The sequence below is a fragment of the Narcine bancroftii genome, chromosome 8, assembly GCF_036971445.1.
Source record: "Narcine bancroftii isolate sNarBan1 chromosome 8, sNarBan1.hap1, whole genome shotgun sequence".
Lineage (NCBI taxonomy): Eukaryota > Metazoa > Chordata > Chondrichthyes > Torpediniformes > Narcinidae > Narcine > Narcine bancroftii.
The window spans coordinates 25304536-25323954 of record NC_091476.1 but is presented as its reverse complement, the minus strand read 5'-3'; the positions used below and the strand labels follow the sequence as shown (position 1 = coordinate 25323954).

Genomic DNA, 19419 nt, shown 5'->3' with positions numbered 1-19419 from the left:
CCAACAAAATTGTTGATGTGCAGTGGAGGGTCATATTTCTTGGTCCTCTTGAAGTCCACGATCATCTCCTTCATTTTGTCCACGTTGAGACACAGGTTGTTACTCTTGCATCATATCACGTGATTTTCCATCTCTTCTCCGTAATGCGACTCATTGTTGTTGATGAGGTCAACTACTGTTGTCTCATCTGCACTGATGCTATTGGAGCTGGATCTGTTGATGCATTTGTGGGTCAGTAGCGTGAACAGGAGTGGGCTGAGCACACAGCTCTGAGGTGCACCAGTGCTCAGTGTGATGGTGCTCGATGTTCTGCTATCGACCATTAGGAAGTCTAGGAACCAATTACAGAGAAGTTTGTTAAGTCCCAGCGAGGACAGCTTCTGTACCAACCTCTGGAGAATTATATTATTAAACTCCAGGCTGAAGGCAATGAACAGCCGCCTGGTGTATGAAGCATTGTTCTCCAGGAGTGGTTAGGACAGATTGAAAGGACAAGTTACTTCTTACACTTTCATCAAGGCACTGTTGCAACATAGGCCTAGTTTCCTCAGGGGTGCTAGAGGTCATGGCTGGTCTCAATTTTATTCATGTATGAAGCAATACGTGTGGTGTGATGAGTTAATTCTGGGTGAGTGCATGACAATATGCACAAAGAAGGAGGTGCCATTCGTGATGACTGATCCTCAAATGCAGAGTCTGTTATTGCAAATAGAACCCCATACCAATTATGGACCTAAACCTTCCTTCAATAGAAGATTTTAAATGCTCATTGTGTTAATATATGAATTAGTATTTGCTATCCATCAAGGAGCAAGTGGAAACTCCAGGGACACATGCAGTATATTCTCTGTGCAGCAGGCCCACTGGAACATATAGACTTCCTGTTCACAGAGTCTTTTCTCCAGGATTTTTGGATAACAAACAACTGTTGACAGTGGTTCCACAGTCTTAGTGGTGCCAATGAGGATCTGTACTAGCTGATCTATGAGAACAGTGAAACTGTCTTCTCTCCCATTGCCTTGCAGTCTGGAAGTATGGCAACATCTCAGAAAAATAAGAGCAGGACTTGGGAACAAGAAGAGGAGTGTTCAAAGAGTATTGGGAAGTGATAGGTGCTTCTTTAAATTTCTCAATTGGCTAATTAATTATAGATGATAAATGGAATGACCACTGTGGGAGTGGCCAGTGTGAGAGGCCTTGGCTCAAGAGGCTTCAGTGAACAGATACTGAGATGATGGTGCAGGTGCTGAGAAAAGGACAACCCTGTAGAGGAGCAAAACAATTCAAGGAGGCACAGGTAAGGAATGTTTTTTAATTTAAAAAAAATTTGTAAGAGAGTGAGAATGGTAGCCCGGGCAGAGGCATGCTTCTCTTGCACGATTAGGGAAGTCAACGGTATCCCTTCAGTCCATAAGACTTCATATGTGAGAAGTGCATCCAACTTCAGTTCCTAACAATCCATATTAGGGAGTTGGAGCTGAGGTTGGTTGAACTCTGGATCGTTCGTAAAGGGGTGATAGACAAGAGTTACAAGGATGCAATTGACCAAAGAGAAAGGTAGTTGGGTGACTGTCAGGAAAGGGAACAGGCAGTCAGTGTAGGGTGCTCCTGTGGCAGTTCCCCTCAATAACACATGCTGTTTAGGATACTGTTGAGAGGGAGTGACCTACCAGGGACAAGCCATGGCAGCATGCCTCTGGTACAGAGTCTGGCCTGTAGCTAAGAAAGGGAGGGAGGAGAAGAGGTGAGCAGAAGTGATAGGAGATTCTCTGGTGATGGGAACAGTTAACAGGTTCTGTGGGAGATATCGAGAATCCTGGATGGTGTGTTGCCTCCCACTTGCCGGAGTCCACTATATCTCAGATCAAATTCCTAGCTTTTTCCAGAGTGAAGGTGAGAAGCCAAATGTGGTGGTCCATTTAGAGACTAATGATGAGGGCAGGAAAGGTGATGATGTAATGGGGGGGGGGGGGGGGAGGAATATTATACTGACTGCTTGCTATTGGCTATGGCTGTCGAGATACTCCACCTACTGGTATAACAGATGGAGATGCTTTCCCACTGGCCAGTTTAGAGGTATTTCTAGTCTGTTAATAAAAGCCCTGTATTAGTATAATACTTGACTGGTCCATGTCTATGGCATATCAATGAGGTCCTGCAAAGAGAGTTCAGGGAGTTAGGTGTGAAGTTGAAGGACAGGACCTCCAGAGTTGTGATTTTAGGATTGCTACCCATGCCACATTCTAGAAATAGGAGGATTATACAGCAAAACACTTGGCTAAAGAGATGGTACAGGAGGGAAGGCTTCAGATTTCTGGACCATTAGGCCCTCTTCCAGGGAGGGTGGGAACTGTACCGGCAGGAAGATTTGTATCTGAACTGGAGGGGTCTTAATATCCTTGTGGGAAGGTTTGCTAGTGCTGCTCTGGGGGTTTAAACTAGTTTTGCAGGGAATGGGAACCAGAGGGCCAGAGCAGAGAGTGGAGTGGATGAAATAAGTTCTTTGTAGGCTCTGGTCAATATTGCTCTCTATAACAGTCTCCTGTTTCCCAATAAAGTAAAATCTAATCCCTGCAGTATGGAACTGGCTGTCACTGTGATATTTCATGATTTTTAAACTGATTGGCATCACATTAAAAATATTTTAAAATATGTACTGAAGACCTGAAATTCAAGTTGTATGAAAACAAATTTATATAGGATGGCAAAATTTCTTGGATATTGATAACACTCAAAGGGAGGTGCTGGGAAATGGATGCCTTGAGACACAGGCACTACCACTCTGAATATTTCATTTCTGTTAACCATGCCAAGTGTAGATGGGTGGTAATCTGCAAACTGTCTGAAATGTTCTGGGAAATAGTTTTTTTTTAGTATGATTTAAAAGGTGTTTTCTTTTTCCATGTTTCTTCCTTTCCAAGCACAATGCCAAGAAACACACAAGAAGCCAAAGAACAGACAAGCTAACTTTTAGTCAGAAGAAATTTCTGTGAAAGAATATCAGTCATTTCAGTCAAGAGATGGATAGCAGAGTTAAACAACCCAGAAACAAATAACCACTACATTATTGTACCCTGGGAATTTGGTGATTTTATTCGTTCATACATGGAATTTGTAGTTGTCACTGTAGGGTATTATCCAGCTATGTATTCCTTGGCTAATTCAGTAATCCTTTTCTCCTGTGTATTACAGCCAGGTGGGGTTGTCCCCCTTTAGCTCCATTCTAATCCATCTGATTGCAGCCTCTCTGGAAATGTTTTTTTTTCCCAGAAGGACTGCAGCTATTTCCTCTTTGTGTTGATCCTGGTGATGGCATTTTTTGGAACTTCTAATTCTTCTCCATTTCTCTCCTCCTAGGCACTGCCTTCATGCTGTCAGAGCTTTCCCCACCCCCCCCCCCCCCCCCACATGCCGAAGTGGATTAGTTGTAAGCTCATCGAGCTAAAACCATCATCCTTTTGCAATTAATTCTAGCACCTTACTGAGCAAAACACAAAAGCTGCAGCTTTTGAAATCTTGAGCAAACAAAGAATTGCGGAGGCTCTCAGCAGATGAGACGGCATCCATGGGTACAAGTGTTCAGTCAACATTTCAAATCTTGATAAAGGGCTTCAACTCAAAATGTAGACTAACTGTTACTATTTATGGATGCTGTCTGACCTTCTGAGTTCTTCCAGGAAATTTTTGTATGCATCTCACTAAAGTGGTGGTTTGTCATGTTGGAATCACCACTTCCCATGTTCATCCTTTAATCTTACAGTTCATTATTTTTGTGATTTGAATCCCTGAACTTATAACTTGTGTTCTAAATGTATCCATACCTTCTCCTTTAAGATGCTCATGGATACCTACTAATCTGTGGCCCTCGCTAACACTGTCTAAGATCTTTTTTATTGTGTGTGACAATATCAGTTTTTAGAATCTTCTTGAACTCCCTTGAGGATATAACTGCATTAAAGACACTATATATATTCAATTGTGCAAAGTTGCCTACCTCAAGCAGTTTAAAATAATAATCTTAAAGGAAAATGAACCACTTGACATTTCTCAATTTCTGCAGAATAGAAAATCCTCTGTTAAATCATTCTCCAGTAAAATATTGATATAAACCACTATCTTTGCTTTTTTTTTTAATGACCACAAATTTAAATTAAGTAATAATATGTTGCTGTGTTTAAAATGGCTGCTTCAAGCCCACAGTTGAAGACTACTAAAATAAAGACTTCTGCAATGAAGACAATAACTTGATCCAAATTTAGTGAAAGCTTAGAAAATCTTTTCTGTTTTGTAAATATAGAATGTGAGGGGCGGGAGTGGGTAGTTTATAAAAATAGTATAGGAAAATCATCAACCTTGAGAGCTATCAACTATATCTCATCAGATTGATAAGATGCTAAAACAAGGTTAAACTCTTAAGGTTAGTAATGCTTTACAAGATGAGGTTCACACACTTACAAGATGTTAAATAAAAATGTAGAGAATTTAGTGTTCTATTTTTGACCAGAACACAAAGCAAGAATGTATAGTGCTTCAGTTAATCAAGGCTCTCAAACTTTCCAGCCATTTATCATTTTACCGGAGGAGTAACTATTCATTTGTTACTGACATTCTACGGTATCATTGAAAGTAGGAGTCTAGGTTTCTATTCTACTGCTCACGATTCATCATTCTTTTCTCCTTGTGCGTTTCGATTGAGATTCGCAAATAATTCTGAAAGAAAAGTAAGTTTTTTTATTAAACTTTCCATTAACTATTATTCAGCCTGATCATTATCCAGATTGATTAACATTTGTGATTCTGTTGTTGAACTTTTCCCAAGATTTCAGAGTTAAGCCTAAATCCCAAAGCTTTGTGATTGCAGAATTTTCAATGTCTCAGACCACAAACCACACCATGGCCAATATGTAGTATCTTTAATGTAGGAAAGAGTCACCAGGCATTTCACGGGAGAATTGTACTGAAAGTGAAATAAATACTTTTTTGAAACAAAATATTCCTCCTTTGTTCATTAAATTTGATTTTCCATCTTGTAGTCATTTCTACTGCCTCCTTTTTAATCAGATTTTCCATCTTTCTTTCTTAATTTTGTATCATTTGCAGGTTTACTCACTCTTGTCTATTAATATTGGATTGTGGCTATACAGTGAAGAGTGACTGTCTTGGAACAGTGCCATTTGAGTTGTAACCATGAACAAAACATTCCCGTTTTTCTTATTGCACCACCTCTTTCCAGTATTTGTTCAAACTACTTGCCTTGCCTAATTCCAAAATTGCTAATCTCTTCCAATGTTAAGCAATGTGATGTCAGAGACTCCAAAAAAAGATCATATACATTAAATCCAATGCATTTCTTGCATAATCTTTATCTGCAACTTCCTTAAAGGGTTTTAAGTTTGTCATGCACTGTGGTGGTACACCACCAGTCAACTGAAGGAGGCAACCTCTGTACCTGCAGGAGTGTAAGGGGACAGGACAACACCTGGCCGGTTGTCAATCAGTCGGCCTGAAGGGAGCAAGCCCCAACCAGTTGGGTGTCAATCACCCTCCAGGATATAAGCCTGCGCCGGCCTCCCGAAGCTCACTCAGAGTTACTGCAGCTACAGCCAGCCTGGCTTTGTGGAAGTCTTTGTGGATTATAGCCTGTTGTACAGTCTTTACCTTGTGTGTGTCTGATTCTGGCTAACAGCGCATCACATGCACCAACTTCCTTTCCCAAGTGCAGTCACATATCTAAATTGTTAGAGCTGACCACTATCTGACCTGGGTCATTGCAATTTTATACAAACTAAACTGGACATTTTCACTTGGGTGCTAAATGCTGGTGGCTTTGCAAATATAGATTTGATCACAGCTTCTTTCCAAAGTTTAAATGTGATTTTCAGCAAATGTAAACAGAAAATCTTCTCTGTATAGCAAATGGAAGATGGCCACTTATCTTGTTTTCTTACACACCCTGTCAAATTTTTGTTGGCCTGGAAAATACCATATCATAAAAGATAATAAAATAATAACTTAGTAATTCATGAAATGGTACAAAGCTGCCCAGGAAAGTGCTAAAATTCTTTCTACAAAGGCATAACTCTAACTAGTGATAATGGAGTATGAGTTCTGGATGGTACAGTTGGCTCCAATTCAGGAATTGACTCAAGAAACCAATATTGCCATTGATTTAATGTGAATACTGTTAGCATTTTGTGTAGCTTATTAATTGAGGTAAATGAAATGCTAACAGGGATTGAAATTGATAAATCATTAATTTATTTTAGAAGCATTTAAAAATGGAGTTGCTAATTTACAAGCTTACTGATAACACTCAAGCTTTATATTTAGTTTAGAAAAGTCAGAGATTGATTCCGACAGGGGAAAGAGCATGCTGTGAAATGGAAGGAATTGGATTCATGCCAAAATTCAGCAAGTTGTGTCTGTGTAAATTGGGTATATACTTGGAATTCTGATTTTTCATAATGCTTATTCCTAATAGCAATTCAGAGTCTCTGCAGACCTTTGAGTTATTACCATTAAATATCACAGGATTAATCAGCTCTGTCAATAGTAGATCATTGTTCATGGAAAAAATGAAAGCTGATTTCATTGTTACACTGTTGGATGATGATTGTAAATAGATAATTAGCCAACGTGAAGACACATTGTCCTTTGAGTACATGTATCTTAAATACGTGCATTTGTTTTTAAAATAATGGCTACATTTTATAGTACCTTTCACAGCCTCGGGATTTCACATCCAATAATAATACCTTTTTGCTCGATCTGCAAATTGTACATTGTGCCAATTTTAACAGAAGCAAATTCTGTGCAACTTCTTCATCTTGTTCATGTAGTAAGAGCCTGTTCTGGTTAAATGCTCAGAATCGGCACCTGCATTAGGACTAATTGCTGTTATTTATAAATGATAATGGCAGTTTTCAGGCATAAAGTTCATACATGGTATAAAATAAATTCAGCATAATTATTCATGTTCCTTTTGGGCCTTCTCTCATTTTGCCTTATCTAAATCTGTCAGTGAAACCCTCTTCCCTTTCAAATCCTTATCCAGCATCCCCGTAAATATATGACAGCAGATAAAGAATTGTTGGAGAAAGAAAGCAGGTCGTCAGACAGCATCCATGGTAGAAATAGTCGGTCAGTGTTTCAGGTCTGGATCCTTCACCGGGTCCACATGTATTTCTATGACTCTCTAATATCTCATTATCCCAATGCATGGATTTCGATCATTGGTGTATTTGTACTGCAGGATTCCTTTGTTCCTCTACCTGACCTAAATTTGCACTTTCCATGCAGTAAGTAACATCCATTAAAATGCACTATGATCCAGTTATCATTGATAAATATAATTGGCTGATCATTTCCCCATTCAGTAAGTTTGCTGATATCCTCCTACACTTAATGCAGCCTTCCTTACCACTGACTGGCTAATTACCCATCTCTTCGCCATCCCACATCTCCAATTTGGTGTCATCCATTAATTTAGACTTTTTTTAAATTCCATTGTCCAAGTTATTAATGTAAAACTTAAACTGCTTTGGTTGTAAAATCCATCTTCTTCCACTTCCTTTACCCTGGGTCAATACCCAGCCATTATCTATTCTTAAACTAGCCACTAATACAAACTGTCAAATATCTTCTAACTCTAAAATCCATAACGTATATACTTGGGCATTGTATCAAAGGCCATTAGAAAATTTAGGTTCTTTAGTTTAATATTAAAACATGTGAAACACAACCATGGTAGGATGTTCATCCCCGTAAGCCCACCCCAATGTTTGACAAAATCATGAATGATCTTCCACTGTAGCATCATTTCCTTCTACGTTGGCCTTGCCCTTTCATTCCTCAGAAATCTTTTAAACTCCGTTTGAATCTACACAGCTTTGTGGGGTGGAGAACGTCAAAAATTCAATGTCATTTGAGAGGAGAAAACTCTCCCAATTTCTATCCTGAGTGACATCACCCTAATTTTGAGACTGGGGCTCTTGGTCCTAGACTCTTTAGCCAGGGAAACTACTTCCCTTTCTGTACTTTGTTGTGCTGTCTAAAATATTTGTATGTTTCAATGAGGTCACATGCCATTTTTTGAAAAGCTGAAGAATAGGGACCTAACCTCAATCTCTATATCTGGTGCCCAGGAACCTGTCTGGCGAATCTGAAGAAGCAAATCAAATTGAAAAGTAGCTGCTGTACTTTCGTTAGTTGTTCATAGGTGCATGATTTTAGCATTTTTAAGTTGTCCCCAAAATAAAACATATAGTCTTTATTTCTTGAAAAGGTTAAAACAGGAATTATTTTCCTCTCTAGATATGAGATGCCCTGTTTAAATTAAGTAGTATTATACAAATGGACCTTCATTTTTAAGTTTGATTTAAGACTTATAATATTATAAATATGGGAATTAAAATAATTTCAGGGCACTAAGATTCAAGATTCATTTATTGTCAAGTACATGTAATAAAAACAATGTCATATTACACAAAGTTGCCTTTTGTCTACTGTAAGACAGACAGATTTGCCATTGGCAGAAATTACCTGAAGTGCCTCTTACAGTCAGAGAAAGGAAAGCAAAAAAGATTTCTTCCCAGAGTCACCAAGTGTTCATGGATTTGCCTCCAGCACTCCTGCAGCCACACAGTCCAGTCCAAATTATTGGCATCCCGGGCTCCAGATCCAAACCTCAGATACAATTAGGAACCCCTCACTGCATTTGGCACCCTCTTGCATCCTGGTTCTGATACCTGGTACCCAATCAATCAGTTTCGACCTGTTTACATGCAATGTAAATAAGTTACTCCCTTGTTTCTTAGAAGTGCAACAATAAACATATCTGCATTACAGCAGGTTCATTTAACAATTACAAATGTTCCCAACACTTCCTTTAAAGAAAGTCATTTCAGTAGTAAGTGATCTCCATGTTTTCACCAGATTTCCAAAAATCGATGAAAGAATAATTTTACTGTAATTTATGGAAATTTCTAAACCTCAACATTTTTTCAGGTACATTTTTCAGTGAGAGCTTAATTGGAGATGCAGATGGAGAATCACAGGACAGAAGGAGAACTGAATGAATGAGTCTCACCATGTTGCCAACAAAGAGCTGTAATGTACCATCTTAACACTTTCCTAAATGCATATACAAGTTTACTTTTGACATTCTCCTGTTGTGTTTGTAGAACAAATTGGCCAGAATATTTTCTTGCATAATGCAACATTTATGTGTTCTTTTAATCCAGTTATAACATGGCATCACTATTGGCCTTGTGAAGGAGGTGATGAACTGTCATTTTAACCTCCACAGCCTTTTGGTGAAGGTGTGTAAAGTTCCTGTTTTAGATCCCGCAATAGTGAAGTGATAGCAATATAAAAATATGAAAACATAAGAAATAGAGCAGGAGAAGGACATCTGGTCCATTGAGTGGCTCTGATAATGACAGATCATGGCTAATCTGGCTGTGGTCTCAGCCCAACCAATTGCCTTTACCCCTTAACCTTTAATTCCCTATTATGAAAAAATATATAAATGTGCCTTGAATATATTTAGTGAGGCAGCCTCTACTGCGACCTTGGGCAGAGAATTTCACACATTCACGACTCTAGGAAAAACTGTTCTACTACCTCTCCATCTTAAATCTACTCCAAAGTTTGAGACTCTATTCCCCCAGTTCTCATCTTACCTATCAGTGGAAACCACTTCCCTGCCTCTATCTTATCAATCCCTTTCATAATTTTACTGTTTCTCTAAGATCCTAAATCAGGGTGGTATGTGACTCACTGACGAATTTGAAATTCATGGATTGAAATTGAGCGGTTTGCCAACTGCTCTACTCACAAAACACCCAGGATTGTGTGGCCAGGCACAATTCCAATCCTATCTACAAATTTGTTGATGATACCACGGTTGTTGGCAGAATCACAAATAGTAATGAAGAAGCGTACTGGAGGGAGATGGATCAGCTCAGGGTGTCACACCAACAACCTTGCACGCTATGTTAGCAAAACCAACAAGATGACTGTGGACTTCAAGATTAAGTCAGGAGAACACAAGCCAGTCTTCATCAATGGCTCCACAGTGAAGAGGATCAAGAACTTCAAATTCTTGGGTGTCAACATCTCCAAGGATCTGTCCTGGAGCCTCCATGTTGATGCAATCATGAAGAAAGCTTGCCAATGGCTATACTTTGTGTGAAGTTTGAGGAGATTTAGTATGTCACCAAAGACGCACAAAAGTTTCGACAGGTGTACCATTGAGAACATTCTGGCTGGTTGCATCACTGAATGGTACGGAGGTGCTAATGCTCAGGACAAAAAAAAACTCAGTGGTTTGTTAACTTCCCCTGTGACATCATGGCAATCAGTCTTCACTCCATCAAGAACATCTACAAGAGGCGGAGTCTAAAGAAAGCAGTCTCTATCCTTAAAGACTCCCACTTCACTCTGCTGCCATCAGAAAACATGTACAGGAGCCTGAAAATGACCACTCAATGGCAAGGACATATTCTTTCCCTCTGCCACCAGATTCCTGAATGAACAATGAATCACAGACACTGCCTCACTTTGACTTTTTCTTATATTTTGTAATTGTTTGCTCAATTATGTTGTTGGAAAACAATGAATTTCATGACATGTTCATGACGATAAATATCTGGTGTCTGTTTTCTTAGTGGTAGGTATGGTGAGCCAGTTTTTGCTGTCAAAGTGCCCTAAAGGAGTAGTATTTTTAGGCAGTGGGTGAATGATAGGGTCCTAGGGACTGATGAGGAATGGAGAGATCTTGTTACAGATATCCAAAGATTTGTGAATGTGGCAGCACAGGTAAATAACATAATTAAGAAAGCATATGGGATGCTGGCCTTCATGAGTCAGGGCAATAAATACAAGAACATGAAGGTTATGTTGCAACTTTATAAAATGTTTGTCAAGTCACATTGTAGTATAGTTGTGATAACACTATTGAGGTTACATGGAAGATTCACCAGAATGTTGTCTGGAATGATCCAGTTATGAGAAGTGAGTAGAGAGGGTGAGTCTGTTTCCTTGGATTGTAGGAAGTTAAAAGAGGACATGATTGTGACATATAAAATTATGAGGAAAATACTTGGGGTAGGTGGGGGAAAAACCTCTTCCTTTTTGAAAAAAAAGATATACAGAATGAGAAGTCATAAATTCATGGTAAAGGTACAAGAGAGAGGATCTGACAGGGAACTTTCTCACCCATACATTGGTTTATCTGGAATGCACTGCTTGAGAGACTGGTGGAAGTAGTCACTGAGAATGTTTAACAATTGTCTAGATGAGTGATTATTTTTGCCTATGAAATAAAGGCTATAGACTAAGTGCTGGACGATGGGATCAATATGAATTGGTTCCTACAAATTGGCATAGTCATGATGGGCCATATATCCTGTTTTCATTCTGAGTGACCCTCTAAGGAACAGATGGGGAAAGGGATATTTCCTTCATCTTTGCTCAGATTGCTATTTACCTCTGCAGCCATAAAGAAAATGATATGAAACATGGAGAAAAAGAGAGCTGATGACATCAAGGCAAAACATATAATCCTGTCAAATTCGAACATAGAACACTACAACACAATACTGGCCCTTTGGCCCTTCATATTGTGCCGAGTCTCTTAAATTCCCCTATTATTAGCTTCCACCACTACCCCTGGCAAGGCATTCCAGGCACCTACAACTCTGTTTATATTTAAAAAAAAATACCCCTAATGTCTCCCCTAAACTTTCCTCCCTTCACTTTGTATCGAAGTCCTCTTGTGTTTCCATCCTGCGAAAAAGGTGTTGGTTGTCTACCTTCAGAATAATCTTGACGACCTCTATTAAGTCACTTCTCATCCTTATTTGCTCCAGAGAGAAAAGTCTTTGCTCTGCTAACCTTGCCTCATAAGACTTATTTCCAATCCAGGCAACATCCTGGTAAAATCTCCTCTGCACCCATAGGCTTTCTTAACTATCCTATCAACCTGCACGACAGCCTTGAGAGAGGTATGGATTTGGACCGCAATGTTCCTCTGTTCTTCCACACTGTAAAGCATCTGACCATTAACACTGTACTCGGCCTTCTAGTTTGATCTTCCAAAATGCATCAGTTCACACTCATCTGGATTGAACTGCATCTGCCTCTTTTCTGTGTAAATCTGCATCCTGTCTACATCCTTTTGTAATGATAATCCTCAACTCCAATCTTCGTATCATCTGTAGGTTATATGCTTGCAATACCTTCAAGGTGTTTGAGGAGCGCAAGATTTAAGGCTCAGGTTCTCAAACAACTTCAAAAATATTTCAAATTTCACTGAAATTGGATGACTGTTACCTTTAACAAACTTGGGTGATAATTTTGGGATTGAATTGTGTCTTCCCACTCTTCGTTGGACAATCCTGAGTGATTCTACATCAAAGTGCACACCCACCCCATCTCTTCTGACTTGTGATGTTGTTGATATACTTCACTTGGATGAATATATTTCATTCTGTAATTGGAGTCCCACCAAGCTTGCTCATTCCCTGCAGCATGAAGCAGATTTAGTGAGTAGTTTGTCAGTAATTTATGTTCACAAAACAACCCATTCTGGATCGTCCAAGGCACGTGTGTGGATGCATGAGGGTGTGGGTGTGTGGAAGCATATGTGTGGGTATATGCATGAATGTGTATGCATGTATACATGCATTCAAGTGCAGGGGTGTGTGTTTATGCTTTGTGTGTGCGTGTGTATGCACACCATATGTGTCTTTGGGTGCCTCAAATGTGCAGAGTGCAGCAAACAGAATATATTTGACTTTGTTTTTGATCAGGTTGAGGGCTCATCTATGATATTGTTGTTCAAAAATAAATCGATTGAGATGAGGGAGCTAGTCAGTTTCATTTTTTTCCCCTCTTTTTCCTGAGGAAGTATGCAGCCACAGGATAACGGAATAACTGGGATCAGTTCAGATAGAGAACAATTGTTTGTCTAACGTATTGCAAGATGTATCTGCCGGGAAAGCATTTTAATTTGTAAAACAATGCAGAAGTGCTGTGAAAAGAGGAGTCTGGAGCTTTTTTTTCTTACTTCAGTGATTAAACTGCACACAGCTTGTAATGGCTTTAATGTAATTAAAATCAGTTTATTAAACAGTAAATTAGGGGCATTGAAAAATTAGTTTGGAAATTCATTAAAATTACTTTTGTGCACATGTAGGGGTGCTCAACGAGTGTTACTTTTAAAGGAGTTGATTGTTTAATTTAATTAATTTTTTTGCAAATAAAAGGATGATTACCATTACTTTTCTCTTTAATTTCTTGCTTTCATTCCCTCAGTGGAACCATTTGTACCTGTGTTTACCACAGCTTGTGAACTTATTCAAGCTGTCGCACCTTGGGAAGAAATAGGAACAGTAATCTACAGAATAATCAGTTTCCGAGTGAATAATAAGAAAGCCTCATCCTGAGCTTGGTTATTGCCCTCTTGTGCACTTCAATGTGGACAATGATCAGTGAGGTGCCAACTTCCACAGATTTCCCCGCTCTTCCCTGTTGCATCTACACCAACTTGCCGTGACACAAGTAGGGTGGGCTACAGAATAGAAGATATCTTTCACTTGGCAAATGATAAGTAGAACTTTTAATTTGATGTAATTAAGTTAATTTACATGCTTAAAAAAATATGTACATCTTGAGTGTTGTGGATCTTTGTATTTTTAATGGTTTAATTTTTCAAATATTGTTGTTACTTGCTAAGTGTGATTTTGATTGTTTGCCAAAATCAAAGTCAGTCAGCAGTACTGGGAGAGGACCCATGGTGTGCTGTACTGCCCAAGGGCATGCTGTTTACCTGGGATGGTTTCTCCCAGTGGAAGTCTGAGCTGAAGACCATTATATCAAATTCCCAGCATACACAGTGTTATTGAAATCTTGCTGATCTGCAATAGTGAAGCAGATAACATCTTTCCTTTCTGGCCAAGCTACCAGGTAGTGGTAATAAATTATTTGGTTCAAATATATTAAACACTAAATGTCCAAAATTCATTTCTTGGGTTTAAAAAAATGGAAGCTATGGCACTCATTTGGTGCACATCTAAAATCTATTTCATATCTTTTTCCATTTGTTGCATCTAAAGGGATCTCAGGGTTACAACTCTGAGGATAGCTCTTGAGTCAGATTTATAGCTCAGTGCCAAAAAGATAGCATTACCTTCACAGAGCTTGTTATGATACAGAGCTTAAGGCTATGCTCCTTAATGCTGACTTAATAAGAATACTGGCTTCTGTCTCAGGCTTTGAAGTATTTCACAATTCTACTTCAGGCAGTTCAGTACAGGGGACCAGACTCCAGAATGCAAGATTCTGCCAAAAATCACTTTGTTAGAAAAGGTTGTGAGCTCCCATTTCCAAATCTTTTTCAGTTATTCATTTAAAGTAGGTTTCCGATTATACAAAAATCCGTTAACCGAAAATCTCAGTTATCCAAACTTTATTCGGCAGTGATATGATGTCACAAGTTGGAAAAAAAAATTCATCTGATGTGCTCATGTGGGGCTCTGATGTTCTGTTGGCACCAGATTGATTACAACGGAGCTCAGAAACAGTGGAGAAGACAGCTGTCGAAAGGCTGGATGTCGGCACAGAGTCTCAAGCCATCAATGTGCAAATGGAGGAAGTTGGCGGCTCAGGCAGCGCATGGAGAGAAATTAGAATGCCAATTGTCCTCGCGTCAGCTAACTTCCAACCCTTTCTCTTTCCATTTCTTCTTTACCCTCCACTGTAATTTGTTTACAAACTGCGTAAGCGGGCGGAAGAATCCTTTGTCTCGATGTCATCAAGGAGAGCGGCCTCCGGGCAGGAACGGGGACTATAGACGAACTGGCGGCAGTGGAGAGGTGCCGGGGATCGGCAGTGGAGAGGTGCCGGGGATCGGCAGTGGAGAGGTGCCGGGGATCGGCAGTGGAGAGGTGCCGGGGATCGGCAGTGGAGAGGTGCCGGGGATCGGCAGTGGAGAGGTGCCGGGGATCGGCAGTGGAGAGGTGCCGGGGATCGGCAGTGGAGAGGTGCCGGGGATCGGCAGTGGAGAGGTGCCGGGGATCGGCAGTGGAGAGGTGCCGGGGATCGGCAGTGGAGAGGTGCCGGGGATCGGCAGTGGAGAGGTGCCGGGGATCGGCAGTGGAGAGGTGCCGGGGATCGGCAGTGGAGAGGTGCCGGGGATCGGCAGTGGAGAGGTGCCGGGGATCGGCAGTGGAGAGGTGCCGGGGATCGGCAGTGGAGAGGTGCCGGGGATCGGCAGTGGAGAGGTGCCGGGGATCGGCAGTGGAGAGGTGCCGGGGATCGGCAGTGGAGAGGTGCCGGGGATCGGCAGTGGAGAGGTGCCGGGGATCGGCAGTGGAGAGGTGCCGGGGATCGGCAGTGGAGAGGTGCCGGGGATCGGCAGTGGAGAGGTGCCGGGGATCGGCAGTGGAGAGGTGCCGGGGATCGGCAGTGGAGAGGTGCCGGGGATCGGCAGTGGAGAGGTGCCGGGGATCGGCAGTGGAGAGGTGCCGGGGATCGGCAGTGGAGAGGTGCCGGGGATCGGCAGTGGAGAGGTGCCGGGGATCGGCAGTGGAGAGGTGCCGGGGATCGGCAGTGGAGAGGTGCCGGGGATCGGCAGTGGAGAGGTGCCGGGGATCGGCAGTGGAGAGGTGCCGGGGATCGGCAGTGGAGAGGTGCCGGGGATCGGCAGTGGAGAGGTGCCGGGGATCGGCAGTGGAGAGGTGCCGGGGATCGGCAGTGGAGAGGTGCCGGGGATCGGCAGTGGAGAGGTGCCGGGGATCGGCAGTGGAGAGGTGCCGGGGATCGGCAGTGGAGAGGTGCCGGCATTTATCTTATTTTGTAAGCAGAGATCACGTTTTTTAGGTAAGAATTAAACCTGCTTGAATAGCCGCCTTTTTTTTTAACCACTGATATAAGTATTCTGTTAATGCTTCTAGGCTACTTAAAGGCATTTCTCTGTTACGTGAAAAGTCGGTTAACCAAAAAATGTCCAGTCCCAAGCTTTTCAGATCATCAGAAAAGTACTATATATCTTTTGGCACTTAAACCTTTTATTGCTTCAAGTTGTGAATTTTGACTTCACTTTTCCCTTTAGGGAGTGGGCAACAATTGCAAGGTTTATTCTATTAAGTGTTTAATAGCAATCTAATACCTAATTGGTTAAAATTGCAATCAAATGTTTTCATCTCCTGCCTAATAAACTTGTTCATGTTTATTTGCAGCTGGCATCACTTGGGGTCAAACAGTGTTGTACTGCCATTTAGTGACCCTGCCTAACTAATTCCACTTTAAAAGCAAGAAAGAGGGTCTGAATCTGATGATTTTTGGTAAGTTTTGTTCATTTGTTTTGGGTAACTTAGAATTTCTTTTTAGTGTTGGTGCACAATCAATTTTTTGTGCTTGTTTGATTCTGAAATAAATATAGTCTCATGGTGTCAGGGAAGGAGGAGGATATTTGGAGAAAAAGGGAATGGAAGGCAGTGAGTGGTCTTAGACCACTTGCTGCCATAGGATGCCATAGGTGCTCTATGGTTAGTAAGAGAATATTTAAGGTTGAGAACCACTGCCCTAGTACATAAGAAATTTAAAAAAGTGTAGTGAAGTACAGTTAGCCCTGAGCCCAGATGAATCTAAGGCTCAAATCCACTTTCAGAAAGATTTCCCATGCCTCATTCTCTTCATCTCTGGCATGTTTATAGACAACATCCACAGCCATTGAGCTGGATGGTTACATCACACTGATCAGTCACAGAGAAGCATTATACAGCAATGGAAAGAGAATAAGTGACCCACCTAATCTGAGGACTGACCAATTTTTTTATAAAGTTGGAGCATAGTTTTCCTGTTCTACCTCAACACTAATTGGATTAGATTAGATTAATCTTTATTGTCATTGTGCCAAGTAAAATATAAAGCCAATGAAATACAATTAATATCCAACCAGAAGTTTAAAAGAAAGTGCTATATACAAATAACTATGTGCAAATAAAAACCAGTGCATTCAGCAAGCAAACAATTATAAAAGTACTGACAGTCCAATATGAGTGCAGTCCCACTAAGTGTTGTGATATAAGATTCAGTAGGGTCACATCCTCAGGGGGGGCGGGAAAAAGCACTTCTTGGGCTTACTGGTTCGAGAGTGAAAGCTCCTGAAGCACCCACCAGATGGGAGAAGAGTAAAACATCCATAATTTGGATGTGATGCATCCTTGATGATGCTCTTCATCCTGCCCAGTCAGTATTCCTGGTAGATGTTCTCAATGGTGGGCAATTGAATGTTGGTAATCTGCTGGGCAGTTTTCACCACTCACTGAAGTGATTTACGGTACAATACAAGACAATTGCCAAACCACACTGAGATGCCATATGTATGTATGTTCTCAATGGTACAGTGGTAAAAATTCATCAATATCCTGGGACAGAGGTGAACTTTCTTCATGCTCCGTAGAAAATAAAGACACTGTTGCACCTTTTTGATCGGAATGGAAGAAATCAGGTGTGATCATCAGAAGTAAGGACACCAAGGAATTTAAAGCTTGATACATGTTCCACCAAAACTCCACTGATGTAAATAGGGACATAAGTGTGACTTCCAGCATGCCTGAAATCCACAAGATCTTCTTGGCCATCTTACTGTTAAGTTGTTGTTGGTGGTACACCACATGGCCAGATGCTGGACCTCATCTGGCCTCATCATTTCTGTCTCATAATCCCCTTTGATCAGGCCAACCACCATGGTATCATCTGTGAACTTGATTTTGGACTTGGAACCATATACAGGAATGCAGTCATACGTGAAAAGGGAATGCAGGAGAGGGTTCAGCACACAGCCATGGGGCATGCTGGTGTTCAAGGTGAGAAAAGAAGAGATTGCTTAATTTAACAGATTGGGGTCTGTTCAACAGAAGGTCCAAGATCCAATTACAGAGAGATGAGCTGATACCAAGCTGACAAAGTTTGATGATAAGTTTTGATCATTTAATCACAGTATTAAATGCTGAAATAAAGTCAATGAACAGCATTCTGACATAAGAGTAAGAGCTGTCCAAGTGGGTCAAGGCAGAGTGAAGTGCCATGGAAAGGTATCCTCAGTCGATCTGTTGATACAATGGGCAAATTGATCAGAGTCCAGGGTGATGGACAAACAAAATTTCAAATGTGATAAAACTAATCTCCTACAATCCACCTTAAACACTACATCAAGAAACTGAGGACTTTCACACTGAGGTTTCTTTGTTCCTTTATACTCCCTAGGACCTTGCTCTTCATGACGTGTCGTAGCTTCATATCTTATCCCTAAAATTCATCAACACACTTATCTGGATTTAACTCCATCTGCCATTTCTGACCTCATCTCACTAACACATCGATATCACTCTGTAGCCAAAGACTACCCGACACAATGTCAACAACTCTACCCATCTTGCTTACATCTGTGAACTTGCTGATCAGGACATTTTAGTCCACATCCAAATCATTTGTATATTGTGAACAGCAAGTATTCTAGCATCAATCTCAATGGAACACCACTAGTTACAGGCATCTAATCGCATAGTTCACACTCTATAATCACCTTGCATCTCCAAAAGATAGGGAATATTTAGAGGGATATGGGCTAAATAGGACCAGCTTGGATATTCAATTTGGCTAACAAGGATGAGTTGGGCCAAAGGGCCTGTTTCCATGCTGTAAAATTCTGCATGAATCTTTTGCCGTTTCCAAATTTGGATTCAATTTGGCACTCTGATCAGGATCCTATAGGCCCAAAAATTTGGATTAGTATCTCATATGGGACCTAGTTAAAAACCTTATTGAAGTCCAAGTATTCCATATCTATTCCACTCTGTTCTTTGATATGCTTTATTACTGTCTCAAAAACTTCAAATCAGTAAAGAAATTTCTCCTCATTCCATCTCCTAAATGACTGATTCCTTATTCTGGGAGTCTCCCTGGCTCCTGTCATTGCGACTTCAAGAACCATCTTTCAATATCTCTGTGTCCCAATGCTATCATTTTTCATTCTTCTAAACTCCTGTAAGTATCCAGGAAAGAATCAAGTGAAATTGAACTGCACAAAGTCTATTGCAAGTGAATCTATTTTTTTATATGGAGACCCAAATGCAAATGATACTCCACAAAATACAATGTCAGCAAGAGTTCTTTAGTTATGCACTTCATTCCTCTTGCAATAAAGACCAACATAGCACATCATCTTAATTGCTTACTGAAGCTGCACATTTCTTTTTTGCAACTCATGAGTCAGCAAACAGAAGCTTTAGGATCAGTAAAACATTTTAAAGGAGGGCAAGTATAAGCTTAATCATTTCTACTTGACTTCCTTCACTGATTTAAATATTTAAGAATAAAATAAATGATCTTTATCTCCATCGTAATTCA

General features: G+C 40.7%; 1 protein-coding gene across 1 annotated transcript; it reads left to right on the top strand.

Moving 5' to 3' along the window:
* Window positions 1-14615: 14615 nt before the first annotated feature.
* Window positions 14616-15896, top strand: LOC138741978 (uncharacterized). Its single transcript, XM_069896175.1, has one exon. The coding sequence runs from the start codon at window positions 14616-14618 to the stop codon at window positions 15894-15896; it is 1281 nt and encodes a 426-aa protein (XP_069752276.1).
* Window positions 15897-19419: the final 3523 nt, after the last annotated feature.

What these genes read in the sequence shown, in the direction of transcription:
- LOC138741978 (XM_069896175.1), top strand. Translation starts at nt 14,616, where the DNA reads ATGTCGGCACAGAGTCTCAAGCCATCAATGTGCAAATGGAGGAAGTTG.